The sequence below is a fragment of the Phragmites australis genome, chromosome 4 (genome assembly GCF_958298935.1).
Source record: "Phragmites australis chromosome 4, lpPhrAust1.1, whole genome shotgun sequence".
Lineage (NCBI taxonomy): Eukaryota > Viridiplantae > Streptophyta > Magnoliopsida > Poales > Poaceae > Phragmites > Phragmites australis.
In genome coordinates, this window is record NC_084924.1 from 44,323,653 (window position 1) to 44,339,860 (window position 16,208).

The window sequence follows — 16,208 nt, forward strand, 5'->3', positions numbered from 1 at the left end:
ATACAATTTTTAAGAATTAGTTCAAATTTTAGTAATTGCTACTAAAAAAATCTTGAGCAATAGCTGTCGTCTGCTCATCGAAATGCCACCGCCCGGGTCAACAGTAATGGCCTGGGAAACATTCCGACGGAAGACAAGTGCAATGTGTTTTACTTTGCATGCTGTTACATTTATAACCATACTCAACTCGCATCTTTATAAAGTGGCGGATAAGATAAAAAAAATAACAAAGCAATGTTATTTAAGGAGAGCTCATATTATGCATGAAGAAAATTATACAAAAATACTAAGAGAATATCATGTTTTATTATCTTTGTTTGTTCCTATTCAGTCAGGCTACGGGCCTGCCCTTAGAAATCCTAATACCTGATTGTTGGATTTTTAAAAACAACCTAATATTTGAACGAGTGGATGATGTTTACATCAGTAGAAAGAATCTGTGATGTGCTTCTAAGAGGTTCTGAAACCAAGGTGACACTCTTTACGGAGTACGCTACTCGTGTTCTCTAGCTATTCTTCATCTCTCATCGCTCATCGGTGTTCCAAAGCACCTGTTCGCATCGTGTTCTCTAGCTATTATTCATGTTGGCTTATGATAGATCACCAAGTGCAAATCATTCATTATATCTCGCAAGAAATTCCATTTAAGCTGCACTGGAATATGTAGTGAGATCCTGGAATTCAGAATTGCACCAATGAGATATCCACTGCAACGTGTGAATCAAGGAAAATTACAGTTCATCGGGCATGAGTAGAGGCGTCGGGCATCGAACTTTATGGATGATTCGGTATTTTCATCTGCTCAGAAGGAAATTGTGGCAGATGAGAAATCAGAAGGGAATTACGGCAGATGAGTGATCTTCATTATGTCAATAGTAGTTTTCACATCACCATAATCTTCAGAAATGAGAAATAAATAAGAATTTTATCTACTGCTTGTAACCTCAAATATTTGAATGCCGGTATAGCTTAGTCCATCCTAAAGGAGAAGCCTACTACCAAATATCCCACAAATACAAGTATACAAGGGATATACATATATAGACTTCTCCTATATAATGGAGCCAATACAAAGAAGCAGTGGTACAAGCTTTACACATGGAGGAGCAGCTTTCTTCCAGTATTATGCACTACTCCGATTCATCATGGTGGCAAACGACGATGTTGAAACGCTCATGAGTTCTTTGACATTGATGAGCAAAGGCGAGAATACAGTGAAGTATTTCGCACAACAAGATAGACGATGAACCCAAGGTAAACAGCCAGCAGAACACACAAGCTTGAGCGAAGCAATACACCCCGGACATCAGTAACATAGAAGGACAGTATAAGATACCCATTGATAAGCATCAGAAATATCGTAACAATCCAGCTGATCGCCTGAGAAGAGCACAAAAGTAGTTAGTATAGCAAAATAGGATGGATGGAGTTACTAGTATTTTGCAAAGGAGCCTCATGCCATCAAACAAATAACTGCAGGCTAAATACATCAACAATTGCTTGAGAGGTAGGCGGACCATATTGAACAGAGTATGGACGCAGAATAAACATGTCGATGGTATATGTCAGAGCTGTCATGCCTAAGGCTAAGTTCTATGGTATAAAACATTGAAGAATCATGTTAAGGCGTCTCAATTTAATACCTTTTAGTTCTTTCAAATATTGAAATGACATGACGCAATGAAATAACAAGATCATGGCCTCATACAGCAATGGCAGTTGGTCATTAAACAAAACTCAAAGAAAAACTTACTTTGGTGATGGGACCAACTACAAATGATCCCATGACTTGTTCCTTTGAAACAAGGGTGATGAGAGGAATTAGTGCAAACGGAATCTGTATGGATTGAAGAACGTTGAGTGACTCATTCAGAACATCCATTGTAGGATCTTCAGTATCGAAAAATAAAGCCACAATCATAGTTGGAATAATGGCAAAACTTCGAGTAATCATTGCTCGTAGCCACTTCTTCAATCGAAGGTTAAGGAAACCTCCCATAACAAATTGGCCCGCGTATGTGCCAGTAACTGTGCTACTCTGTCCAGATGCTAACAAACCAATAGCCCAGATATAGAGGATGGGGAAGAATGCAGTTCCGTATTTTTCCTGTAAGTACTGTCCAGCATTCTCAAGACCTATATTGTCAGCTTGTTCAGACCCATAAAATCCTTTCGCGAAAACCGTTGTGACGCAGATGTTAATAAAGAAGGACACAATGAGTGCAATAATCGACTCAATGTTGTAGTAGTACACTGCTTCTTGAACACGGGATTTCTTTTTTGAGTCGATCTTCCTGGACTGCACTAGTGCTGAATGCAAGAAAACATTGTGGGGCATGATGATGCAGCCCACAATTCCTACCGCCTGCTTAATGGTCTTTGAACTCAATTTCGGAACCACCAAACCTGCATACGAAATAAAATGAATTAACTCCTTTGCTTCTCAAGGATTCAACATAAACAAAGCATTTTGCCGACATGTTAGAGCTAGAGTTACCAATCAGAAGTTCCTTTCCACTAGGCTTTGTTTCACCAAACATAACAGCGAATGACAGAGCCATGGTTGCAATCAATACAGCAAAAAATGCTTCCAATTTTCTCACACCATAATTCTCCAGGAAAAGGAAGATGAAGCTGGCATCGGGAATATGTCACATGAGTCACATATACATCAGTTTTGCTGAACAGTTGTTAACCATGAAAGGAAAAAAGCAGTTGGCAGTACAATAAACAATACCTTAGTCAAAATCAGATAAACATTGAGTAACAAACAAAAGAAAAACTATTGTCATTTCATCATCAGCAGACGACTTGTTTAGCAGAACTCTTCCAAATATTATTTAATCCTTCCTGTTACTTTCATAGCTACCAATTTCCTAATCCAGAAACGGTAAGCTTATTTAGCAATTAGCATTGCAAAAAGGAAGAGGTTTAACCAGGGGAACAGATAAGCAGTAAGTAGGAGTGTACGGATGTAGATAGGATACATCCATGCTCTGTAGTTTAATCACTAATCCCAGATCATGGGTGCAAGTCATTAACTGAAGAGAAATAAGAAGTATTAAACCAATAAGCATACATTATCGTCTGACCCACGCGAGATCGAAAGTGAAATGGTTGCAGCCGCAGCTGACCAAGCACTTTGCAGCCTCCAAGCATGCTGCTATAGTGTTATCGACTAAACCAGCAGATCAAACAAATTCTCAAGTGGAGAGCAAGCAGAGTACGCAAAGCAACAACAATTCCAGAACGCAATAATTAAACCAGCACTCAGCACAGAAGCATCTCCAGAAGCTACTACTAAACACTACAAGTACTACAACTTTTAGCCGATCAGGAAGCAGATTGTAAGCATCAGCAAACTGCAAATTATAATCCACGGAATGCTTTGGTTTGATTTTTTTCTGCGCCCAAAACAGCAGGAGTGTATACAGAAAAGCAAAGCCGTTACTCTACCGTAGCCATCAACACACTGATTGAACACAGAGAACCAGAAACGATGCCCCAAAAGTGCGAAACTTTCACCAGCAAAACAACACCAGGAAGCAAACAAGAGGGGTGATCCCACTCAAAATCGATTGACTCCAAGCACACCAGACCAAAGAGACGCGAACTTTATTACCTAACAGTAGACGGAACCAAAAAGAATCCAAGGCAGAGATCGGATTCCTGAAGGAGCGCAGATAAAAAGAACAGACCAAAACAATTGAAAATTGATCATGGGAAGAGGAAGCATCAGTTCTCATGAGATGCCATCCGTTCGCGTCCAACAGAAGAAAGCACAGACTCTACTCGCCGCATCAACCCAGCAACAGAAACGCAACAAAAAAATTTACAGCTTTCAGTTCGGGAGAAGAAGAACAGCAGTGAAGGGCAAATAGAGCTCCAATTTAATAAACAAGAGGAAAGCATCAAACTTTCCTATCCAAGAAAGGATTTTCTAACTCCCCAAGCAGTTAACAGAATCAACAAGCTTGCTCATAAATTTTACCCGTTAGCCTCGAAACAAGATAAGAACAAAAAACCTCTAGGAATTTTGAGTTCAGAACCCAGAGTGAAAGGGACAAAAACGTAAGCGTTCTTGCAGCCACGAGCGCGAAGCAACTCACCAATCGAAGGCTGTGATGACGACGCCGCCCCAAAGCGGCACGGTGCCTCCAGAGAGGATCTTGATGGCAATCGCGCTGCCAATCACCTCCTGTATGTCGGCGCCGACGAGGGCGAGCTCGGTCATGGCCCAGAGCGCGCGCGTGGCCCAGGGCGGGTACTCCTCACGGCAGAGCTCGGCAAGGTGCTTCCCCGTGGCCACGCCGAGCCGCGCGGACAGCAGCTGCATCAGGGCGCCCATGACCGTCGCCCACAGCAGCAGCCACAGCAGCTGGTACCCCGCGGCCGCGCCCGCCTGCAGGTCGCCTTCCAGGTTGCCCGGGTCAAGAAACGCGATGCACATGAGAAACCCGGGTCCCGTGAAACGCCAGAGCTTCCGCCACGAGAAGGGCGGGCGCGCGCCGTCGCCCCCGGAGCCGGAGGGGTCATCGGCATCGGAGTCCGAGATGGAGATGGAGACCTTGTCGTCGGAATCGTACGCACGCTCCTCGTACTCGTCGTGCGAGGCGGAGGCGCCGCCGCCGACCCCACCGCCGGGGAGGAGGCTCTCGGCGAGGTCGCGGGACGCCATGGGTGATGGATAGATGCGTGCGTGGGCGAGTGGGGGATGGGAAGTTAGAGCATCTCTGCAGTGAGTCATTTCTAAAATATATTCTCTTTAAATAGTCCGATTCTCCAATAAATTCTCTATATCTTATTCTCAATATTCTAACATGCTGACATTTATCTTTGTACTTAATTACAACCACCCAAAACAGCCCATCTATATCACCCGTGAAGACAGGAGCTCGTACTCCTTGATTGAAAATATTAGTAGACGTATACACCACGTCTGTAGTCGATAACAGTGACACCAATAGAGACCTACAAGTTTCTAAATGGTGAGATAATTGTATGGCCACAGCAGAGGTAAGAGAGTAAAATTAATAGTGATAGGATTCTTTTCAGGCCTAACTGCTCTGACTACATAGCTACAGCCACACCTAAGGAGGTCTCCCAGCAGCGTGGGCACCCCCACGAAGGAGAATGCCATGACGGTCGGGAGCTTCCACAGCACGTTGATGTCAGGGTTCGGGTCTGAGAGGTCCGTGTCGATGAGCGTGCAGAAGAGGTCGTCCTCCTCACCGTCGAAGACATCCATCGACTCGTTGATGAGGTTCTGAGGAAGGTTCGGAGGTCGTTGTTGCTCGTCCTCGTCGTCGAAGGTGGCGTTCAAGCCATTGAGGCTTGAAGAGGAGAGGCGGGTGTGACGAGAGGGAGCGCGGAGCACAGCTAGGCCAAGCTCGCGGACGAACCCGAGCAGCAGGAGACGGAGGCAGGAGGAAGAGCGGGTGGGGCTAGGGGCTGTTGGCGGATAGGGAGTGGGGGATGTTCCCCAAAAGTAGAGAGGGAGAGAGGTGTTTTGGGTTGGTAAATATTAGTAGACGTATACACCACGTCACTAGTCGATAACAGTGATAGCAATAGAGCCCTTCAAGATCCTAAATGGTGAGATGATTGTATGGCCACAACAGAGGTCAGAGGGTAAAATTAATGGTGATAGGATTCTTTTCAGACCTAACTGCTCTAAATACATAGCTACAGCCACACCCAAGGAGGTCTCCCAGCAGCGTGGGCACCCCCACGAAGGAGAACGTCATGACGGTGGGAGCTACCATAGCACGTTGATGTCAGGGTTCGGGTCTGAGAGGTCCGTGTCGATGAGCGTGCAGAAGAGGTCGTCCTCCTCACCGCCGAAGACATCCATCGACTCGTTGACGAGGTTCTGAGGAAGGTCCGGAGGTCATTGTTGCTCGTCCTCGTCGTCGAAGGTGGCGTTCAAGTCGTTGAGGCTTCAAGAGGAGAGGCGGGTGTGACGAGAGGGAGCGCGGAGGTGGAGGCCGAGCTCACAGCTAGGCCAAGCTCGCAGACGAACCCGAGCAGCAGGGGACGGAGGCAGGAGGAAGAGCGGGTGGGGCCAAGGGCTGTTGGCAGATAGGGAGTGGGGGATGTTCCCCAAAAGTAGAGAAGGATAGAGGTGTTTTGGGTTAGTAAATATTAGGAGTGGTATTGGAGAGCTGTTAGAGCTAGGTTTTGAAATAAAATTCCTAAATTTAACTATAGGGAGTGGGATTGAGAGACTTTTGGAGATGCTGTTAGGATGGGACTTGGGAGATTGCTCTTAGAATCAGGATACAGGATTGGTTTCTGAAAGAATTTGTCATAGTAATTTTTATTTCTGATGTTCCCTGTTTGCCCCTGTCGCTGTCAGTGCCCATCAATACATAATTGTTATTTGTATTTATTCGTCTCTTTTAGTAAAAAAGAACTTATATAAAAAAACCAAAAAATGATGTTTTTTAAAGCAGAAGGAAATATCAAAGTTAGTAGATTTACTAATAAGTAATAAGCACCCATTGCTCCAAATTATAAACACCAACCTATAACTATGCTGCTCTGCTATATTTTGCCCGAGTGATTCCAAGCATCTCTGTATCAGATTTTTTTCCTCTTCCTCCTTTTCTCTGTCTCTTCTTCATCTTATAAAGATAGGTGATGTTCTATGATGGAGGAATAAATTAGGACACTTAAAATTTAATTGGCTCCGAAAAATTCATAAGATAAATTTATATCAAATTCTGTCTAAATGTGTTCTAGGTTTATCTAGTATGTCTACTCTACTGCTCAAAAGAGTTTTGCAACTTATAGTTAATCATAACAAACTACTATAAGAAGATAAACGCATAAAGGTAGATAGCAAGTATGTAAATGTGAAAACGTAAATAAGGTAGAGAGAGCAAACTCGGTATACGAAAATTTTATCCTGTGGTATCGATAACATAAACGCCACCCCTAGTCCACGTTGGAGCTCCACTAAGAATATGCTCCCGGTCAGCACCCGGTTACAACTCTTGAGCCACCAAGGCAAGGCCAGAAGCCGGATGAGCCACTAATGCAATGTCTCATTAGTGATCTCTCTTCCGGTCACTTACCGTCGTGATCACTTTAAAGCTTGAGCTACAAAAGCAAGGGTCTCTACATCCCCGTACAATCGTCTTGCCGCCGTTCCACACCAAGTCAGAGTATCAATAAGCTTGCCGGTGAGTCGCCAAGACTCCAAGATGCCGGCGTACCTCTTGGTACAAGTTAGGATCACTTATTGATCCCCTCTCAAAGTTGTAGCACCTAGCTACAATTCTCTCTAGGCCTATAAGAACTAATCATTCTCTAATTCTGTACTTAATCATCTTGAATGATCACTTTAAACACTTTTGTGGCTTAGATATCTTATCAAGTGTCTATGAGATTTCTTGGATTCTAGGAGTATACCACACATTTAAATGACCGAGTAGAGGGGTATTTATAGCCTCAAACCCACGAACTAGCCGTTTTAACGGCTCACAGAAACTGTGAACACCAGATGATCCAGTGATAACAATAGTACAAGCACCGGGTCATCCAGTGAGTATAACAGAAGAAACTAGCCATTAGAACCAACTCAAACTCATATGTGAACACCGAATTATCCTGTGACGACTCACTGAACACCGGACACATGTATTGGACCATCCTATGTGCATATATTTATTTTGGAGCTCTCTGGAAATAATAGTCCGGTGTGTTCATTTTGTGAACACCAGATCATCCAGTGAGGCAAAAGAATTCGCTTCAAATTTTCTGTGAACACCGGACTGTTTTTCATTGTTCTCACTAGATTATCCAGTGTAGCACTAGACTAATTTTGATGTGAGTACCAGATTATCTGGTAGACGTATTTTAGCAAACAACGTTATGTATTTTGGGCATAACTTTTTGCTCCAAACACCGATTTTGATGATCTTGAGCTCTATAGAAAGCTTGTGAAGAGCTATACAAGATCATATAGAAATTCATCCTATTTTCTCACATCAAAATTTATGGAACAAGTCCAATTTATTTCTCTCTTTGTTCCGGCTTCGGTGACTTCTCTTTTGTTGCATACATGAGACCCACTAAATCATATACTTGACAAATATGTTAGTCTTATTGGCTATATTATCAAAATTACATTCATGTCCTAAAGATATTCCACTACAATCTTTCTAAGGGCATATTCGCTACGATCTCCCACTTTTTGATGATTGATAACAACACGACTAAAGCAAGTGGTAAATAACAAATGATACCAATTGTAAAGAGTACAAGGCTATACCATAATGTTTGGATGCATGTTCTTACCATTTAGTCCGTCTATTATTGTGGCTCCCCCTTTCTCCATTATCACTATCTCCCTTGATCGACCAATGCAAGAGTTTCTCCCCCTTTGTCATTCTAGGTGTCTCATGTTGCTTCTTGTATTTTCTTCTTCTCCCCTTTGTCAACTTCGGTATTCCTAGATATTTTGTATCTTGTTTCTTGCTTTGGTCATCAATCTTCTCCCCATTTGACAACAATCTTAAAAAGGGCTCAAAAACATATTGAACTCAAGGAAAGACATTAGAGCACATAGGAGAGAGCTTCATAAATTATGATCCAATAAAATGATACTAATAGAAATGATACCACTTGTAATAATACCATTAGATGGAATACAATTCAATAATATGGTACCAATTGGAATGAAATCATATGGATCACAATTCATTAAGCTCACATATTATGATTTAAACTTTCTCTATATATATGCATACATATGATGAGAAATAAATATTTGCACAACTAGACAATATGATTGGTAGAAAGTTTAAACCATATTATACATGAAGATAGCTTAAATAAACAAAAGAATTAACAATTATACCAATTAAAACTTTTAAGCATTGCATACCTCCGGAATATATTGATAGCTCTATAAGACTACAAAAGATACAAATTGCAATATATGTTAGTATCAAAATCACAATTCATAGGATATGCTCCTCCTAAATGTATGCATACAAGTATTGAATACTTGTGAGATATATACACTTGTTATTGATAACAATGAGAATTTTATCCTATAGATTGAACTTATGACGTATAAAAGAAATTAAATGAAGAACTAGTGCCAAATAAGAAACCTACTACTAATAAACCATGTAGTTTGTTTATAGGTTAGAGACAAGCACAAGCAACCTACCATATGAAAAACCTACACTAGGTGTTACAATAAATTGAATTGAGAGCATGAAATCCTTGATAAGGCATGTAAATTCATCAATTTAGATATTTATCATCTAGTATCTTTGCCTTATTTACTTTTGGATGGGAATTTAGGTATATGATGATCATCATCTTCATTAATGCGTCCAATCTTGTACACTTGGCTTCTTTGCTTGAACCTTCACTTCATCTTGTAAGACAAATCTCCAAATCTCCAAGTCAACTTGTGCTTCAAGTCTTCTTTAGGATCCAAACCTATTGAGGCCCCTTCATATTGGTGATGACTTTCTTGGGCACCCAAATAGATTGGTTCCACCATCGGTCCTTTCTCCCAACTATTTGTGCAACCATTTTGCCATTGTTCTTTTTCTTGAGCTTGTTGTGGTTGCTCTTGGTCTTAGTCTTGTAGTTGGTCATGGTGTGGATGTTGAAGGTCTTGTTAGAGAGGTTCATGATCTTCTTGTTCTCCTTGATCTCATTCTCGACTTCTTTGCATTGGAAGAACTTGTGGTCTTCTTAATGACACTTAAAGCATATCACGATGGATCTTTTCCATAAGCTTCTTCACTATGGTAGTATGGTTATCTTCTGGTGGTTGGATATGTTTCTTGCTTTTAATCTTGTTAAGTACTTCTTGAGCTTATCCACTTTTTGCTTGAGCTCATTATTCTCTTGTGCAAATAGTTCATTATATAGTTCTACAACAATATTCTCAATGCATGTCTCATTGCAGATGAGTGAGCTAGATAAATCAATCAAATCATCACAAGAAGTAGAAACATCTACCTTAGACTTGAAATTAAAGACAGATGTTGATTGCTTCAAAGAGGCCTTAGTTTGAGATTCAATGCACTTAAATTTAGACCTTAGACTTAAGCTCTTCATACTCCTTGTTTAGCAAATTGATTTTGCTCAATATTTGTTCATAATTAGAAACAAATGTAACATGAATGTCATTAAATACAATGAATTTTATAAGCTCTTTTAATTGTTTCTTAAGAGCCTTTTGTTGCTCATTGATCAAATGAAGAAGTTCTTCTTAAGAGCGGGAATCTGTAAGACCCCAAACCTGGGTTCTTTTGTGCCTCCAGTATCAGTCTCTGGATTAAGTAGCTAATACGTATAGTATAACAGTTGTAGTATCACAGTCAAACTTCGTACATAATCATTAAGGTTACAGAGTATAAAAGATTTACAAACTATATTGTATATTACAAACCTGGCCGAGAGGCCAACAAAACACAACGGAAAGCAAAAGCCCAAGACACAAGCAACTTAGGGTGCGGGCGCGACTTCTAAGACTATTCTTCATTCTTGCCTTCACCTCCGACAAAGTCAGCATCGACTTCTGCATCTGAATGATAGCAAGAATGAGTACGAAAGGTACTTGATAAGCCCTATACTACTTTAAGGCGTTTGATAGATGCATAAAGGGGTGATTCAAGGATAAAGCTTTATGATTTAGTTTTAAGCATAAAGTAGTTTATGTAGGTATCCAATTGTATCGTCTATGATTGACTTTAAAATAATTTAAATAGTTTAAAACCAGGTAACAGGAGATATCTAGGGGTTTCTCGATCTTGAGAGGTGCTACACCTCACTCCGCAATACCTTTCATCATATCTGGTGTACCTCTAGTACCACACAGATCTTGATAGATTTAGCCAGCAATCTCACCATACAAACATCTAGTCTACACACTCACTCATCAAGACATACACACCCAGAGTCTAACAAAAAAGGTTCTGTCTTCGCATATCTATGACCGTGGACATGGCTATTTGAATAATTTTACACTCTACAGAGGTTGTACAACTTTACCCACGCAATATGCTCAGCCTCCAACTGTCGCAAGAAGAGGAACGAATCACACCGAGACTCTCCAAACACATTTTCTGCTGGGCTTTTCTACGAGATTTACCCCTAAGCGCTAGAGTCCATGTATTGAAGGCTAATTCCCTTTTTAAGCCTAGGTCGGTACTAGTAACCTCCAAACAGAGGGACAGATGGTCATTTGACTGCTCGCTGATCCCCAGCTTCCTAGTATGATGCCTAACTCAGTCCGGTGAAGAAGAAGTCAAGTCATGCCCATTCAGGACGCATAGTTGCATGGGGGTTGCTAAGGTATGGCTGCGAAATGACTCAGTCCTTAATGGTCAGGGTAGGTATCTTCTAGCAATGAATATCACAAAGGTAACTCAAGCCCCCAAGAGCATCCTCATCTATAGTACTACTCTACTTGTCCTTACTAAAACAGTTTTCACCTATTTTTACACATCTCCCACCATATCCTATCGACATCAAGGATTTTACAACCATCAAGGATTTATGGTATATAAGTTATCATTGGTAACAGTAAATCTTATCTCCGATGAGAGGTGTTTTAAAAGAGACGTCACCGAGGAGACGTATTCAATCCTAAGCATTCTAGATATTAAGACGTTAGATGTCATTAATATAGATAACAACAGGTAATCCTAGGGTGATATGTATTTTGGATGACGCCATAGCAAGTGTTGATAGTATTAACTACTACAAGTAGTTTGTAAAGCGCAATACATAGCACATGCGATATAAGTCCAGTTTTAAGTTGATCATGTAAATTATTTGAAAACATAGGTTCAATATGATCAAGAAAATAGGACTTGCCTTCTCTGAAGTTCTGTTCGAATTCTTGGATGTAGTTGGGATCCACCTTGCTCCTGACACTTCCCGCGCAACACTCGTAGATCTCTGGTTGCTATGCAATTGCGACTACGATCAATAATAGCTATACTAGAGAAGAATCAAATAACATCAAAAAGAAATTCAAATGAGCTTTAATAGGTATCACAATATGATAAATGAGTAGATCTTAATTTTAGATGAATTTTGGCGAAAGAATCATTGAAATCGGAGCCAGAACGGAGAAATTATAGCTCCCAAAAGATTTAATCTAAAATTAAATCGAAAAATTATAAAATGGCACTATTTATCTGGGAGGCTCACCGAGCGCAATAACGGCGATGGGCGGTGTGGTGTCCGGTGATCCCTCGAGGAGGCGGTGGTGGCGCTATTCGACTACTGGCGCGGACGGGCTCCCGTCAAGCTCCTAACTAACAGACGGCGGCATACGGACGGTGGCAAGGTCCTGAGGCTCCTCGGCAACATGTGTTCAGAGGATCGACGGTGGCGAGCTGCGGTGGTGCTCAATGGCAACAGCGATGGTGAAACGAGGGGGAAAATGGGGAGCAGAGAGGCCGGCCCTGCGCTATTTATAGTGGGAGAGGGAGTTGCAGAGAGGTGGTGCACGTGTGATGTCGGGCGGACGTTGGTAGGCAGCGCGGCGGTGAGGTCGCGGAGCGGCGCCTACCTCTTTTCCCACGGCATGGGAGCTCTGCGCCACCCATACGCGTGTGTGGGGGTGCAAGTCTTCGCGCCAGACACTCGGGTGACGTGCTGTGAGGGTAGAGAGAGAAGAGAGAGAGCATTGAGGGGGTGTCGCGGTGATTTTTCTCAGAGAGGCCACCGTCGCAGTGGCGCAGGACAGCGCGGCACGACATCGCGCTAGAGGAGGAAGGATAGAGCACAGGCGATCGAGCGGTGGATGGCCGACATGTGGATGGACGAGCACACGTGGGCGCGGGTGAGCGTGCGTGGGAGCAGGCCCAACTGCATTTGGGCCCAAACAGAGAGGGAAAGAGAGATTTAGCCCAGGGTGAATAGGAGAAGAGGAAAGAAATTTTGGTTTTGGGATTAAATTCAAATATGTGTTTTGAATTCAAATTTGACTTTGGATTGAGATCAATTCAATTAAATATATTTGAATTATGATTTGAACTTGAATCTTGAGCTTCCGAAGATGATTTGAATCAAAGGATTTGAGTTTGAATTGGATTTGAGATGAATAGAATCTAAGAGTAGATTTGAATTTGAGAGATATTTAAATTCAAATCTCCACACAAAGAACCGTAAAGATCTCAAACCAAAGCATATGAACCAATTTAAAGCAGGGATTAATTCAGAAATTGCCTTGATGCTATTTGGAATACTTAGCCCAAATAATATATTTGAATATATACATATGAGTATATATACTTCAAATATATATTTCTTGGTTTTATATTGGTTTAAATAATTAGAATTTTTTTTAATTTGGAGTAAATTTCAAAATTAATTTACATGCTAAAACTTAGGATGTTACAGAATCCTCATCGGATTCATTATCGCTTACATCGATATCCATACGTTCGCCATAAGGCACTTATGAGATGACTTGTAAGATAACGACTAACATGATAATGACCTTGAGAAAAAGTTTCTCTTGGAGGAGTAGATGGCGAAGCTCTCATCACTTGAGTTTAAATATTCATCTTCGCTCACCCATCTTCCTATGCTTGCAAATGCTTTGGCTCTTCTTCTTATCTTCCTCTTGCTTTTGGTCTTCTTTTTCTTAATATAATCAATAGTTCTGACCAAGTCTTTCATGAAGATTCGATGATCAATCTTAGCATTGATCTTCTTGATGTTTTTCTCCACTTAAGAGATGAGCTTGGCGACTTTGAGGTCCATTTCTTCATCACTTGATGTGTTGTGCTCATCATCTTCATTGCTCTCTTCATCTTCATCTTTATCATCTTCGCTTGAGCTTGACTCTTGCTCTTGCCTCCTTATCTCCGTCTTCATGTATGAGTATGGTGCTTACTTGCTTGTGAGAATAAAGTTCTTGACGTCAGATGAGGAAGAGACTTCCTCCCCATGTTGATGGTCATCTTATAAATGGTGATCTTGCCAAACACTTAACTTAGAGTTATCTTCTTGATGTTGTTGTTGTTGTAGATGATGGAGACTATCAGCTTGTACTTCAAAAGAAGAGCTTGAAGTATTCTTCTCACCGCTTGATCATCATCAATTTGCATCAAAACTAACTCGTTGATCTAATTGACAAAAAATATTCAAGCGTGAGTACATGTCATTAGCACTTTCACGTGCAAATTATTTGATGCTATTGAGCTTAGTAACAAGCACATGATATTTCTCATTGCGCACATCCTTTGTGCCTCCATATATTTCAATGAGACTATTCCAAATATCATGTGCATTGGTGAGAGAATAGACACGATTACACGCATCAACATTTAAATATGATAAAAGAATACTCTTCAACAATGTATTTAATTGTCTCTCCTTATTGGTGATGCAAGATCTCATCCCTTTCTTGGTGGGTCTCCAAACGTCTAAGTCTTTAGCTTGCAAATAACAAGCCATAGGAATTTTCCATCAGAGGAAATTAGTGTCATCAAAATGTAAATCGCTATAGGTATCCATCCCAATTCCGGACTTCACAACTCTAGAATGTTAGGTCTATCAAGAGCACGAGACTCTAATACCAATTGTGAGGATCGGTGACATCTTAAGAGGTGGATGAATTAGGACAATTAAAACCTAATTGGCTCCTAAAATTTCACAAGATAAACTTATATCAAATTCTATCTAAATGTACTCTAAGTTTATCTAGTGTGTCTACTCTACTGCTCCAAAGAGTTTTGCAAACTATATCCAATCCTAGCAAACTACTCTAGGAAGATAAATGCAAATATAGATAGCAAGTATGTAAATGCAGAAATGTAAATAAAGTAGAGAGAACAAACTCAGCACGAGAGATTTTTATCCCGTAGTATCGATGGCATAAACGCCACCCCTAATCCACGTTGAAACTCCACCAAGGATATACTCCCGGTCGGCAGTCGGTCACAACTCTTGAGCCACCAAGGCAAAGTCACATCACTAACCTCTCTTCTGGTCACTTGCCGCTTTGATCACTTTGGAGCTTAAGCCACAAAAGTAAGGGTCTCCACGTCTCCATACAATCGTCTTGTCGCCACTTCACACTAAGTTAGAGGGTCAACAAACTTGCCGATGAGTATCAAGACTCCAAGATGCTGGCGTACCTCTTGATACAAGTTACGAGCACCCCTTGATCCTCTCTCAAAGTTGTAGCACCTAGCAACAACTCTCTCTAGGCATATAAGCACTAATCACTCTCTAATCTTGCGCTTAATCACCTTGGATGATTACTTTAAACATTTTGGTGGCTTAGATGTCTTCTCAAGTGTCTATGAGATTTCCTGTACTCTAGCAGCATGTCACACCTTTAAATAACCGAGTAGAGAGGTATTTATAGCCTCAAACCCGTGGATTAGCCGTTGCTTCAATGACTCATAGAAACTGGAAACACTGGATGATCCGGTGACAACAGCAGTATAAGCACCAGATTATCCGGTGAGTACTACAGAAGAAACTAGTCATTGGAACCCACTCAAACTCATCTGCGAATACCGAATTATCCTGTGATTTACTCACTGAACACTAGACACATGCACCGGATCATGCTACGTGCATATGTTTATTTTGGAGCTCTCTAAAAATAATAGTCTAGTATGTTCATTCTTTGAACACCAGATCATCTAGTGAGGCAAAAGAATCCGCTTCAAACTTTCTATAAACACCGGACTATTTTTTATTGTTCTCACCAGATTATTCGGTGTAGCGCCGAACTAATTTTGATGTGAGCACGAATTATCCGGTCAGACAAATTTCAGCAAAACATTGTTATGTATTTTGGACATAACTTTTCGCTCAAAACTCTGATTTGATCTTAGACTCTATAGAATGCTTGCGAAGAGCTATACAAGATTATATAGAGATCCATCCCATTTTATCACATCAAAATTCATTAAACAAGTTCAATTTATTTCTCTCTTTGTTCCAGCTTCGGTGACTTCTCTTTTGTTGCATCCGTGAGACCTACTACAATATATATTTGACAAACATATTAGTCCCATTGACTATATTATTATTAATCAACAAAATCACATACATACCCTAAAGATATTTTACTACAATCTTTCTAAGGGTATGTTCACTACACATCTTCTGTGTCTGACGAGGTTCGGAGAGGTTAGTGTTTGGGAGCAAAGTCTAATGGATTAGGGTTAGGGATATAGGGTTAAGGTGTTGGG

The 16,208-nt window shown here is 41.0% G+C and overlaps 1 protein-coding gene across 1 annotated transcript; it reads right to left on the bottom strand.

Annotated features, from left to right (window-relative positions):
• Positions 1-841: 841 nt before the first annotated feature.
• Positions 842-4,758, bottom strand: LOC133916713 (metal transporter Nramp2-like). Its single transcript, XM_062360518.1, has 4 exons — positions 4,110-4,758; positions 2,498-2,634; positions 1,754-2,406; positions 842-1,380 (listed from the first exon to the last, which is right to left on the bottom strand). The coding sequence occupies exons 1-4, from the start codon at positions 4,745-4,747 to the stop codon at positions 1,174-1,176; spliced, it is 1,635 nt and encodes a 544-aa protein (XP_062216502.1). The 5' UTR covers positions 4,748-4,758; the 3' UTR covers positions 842-1,173.
• Between the last annotated feature and the right edge of the window lie 11,450 nt (positions 4,759-16,208).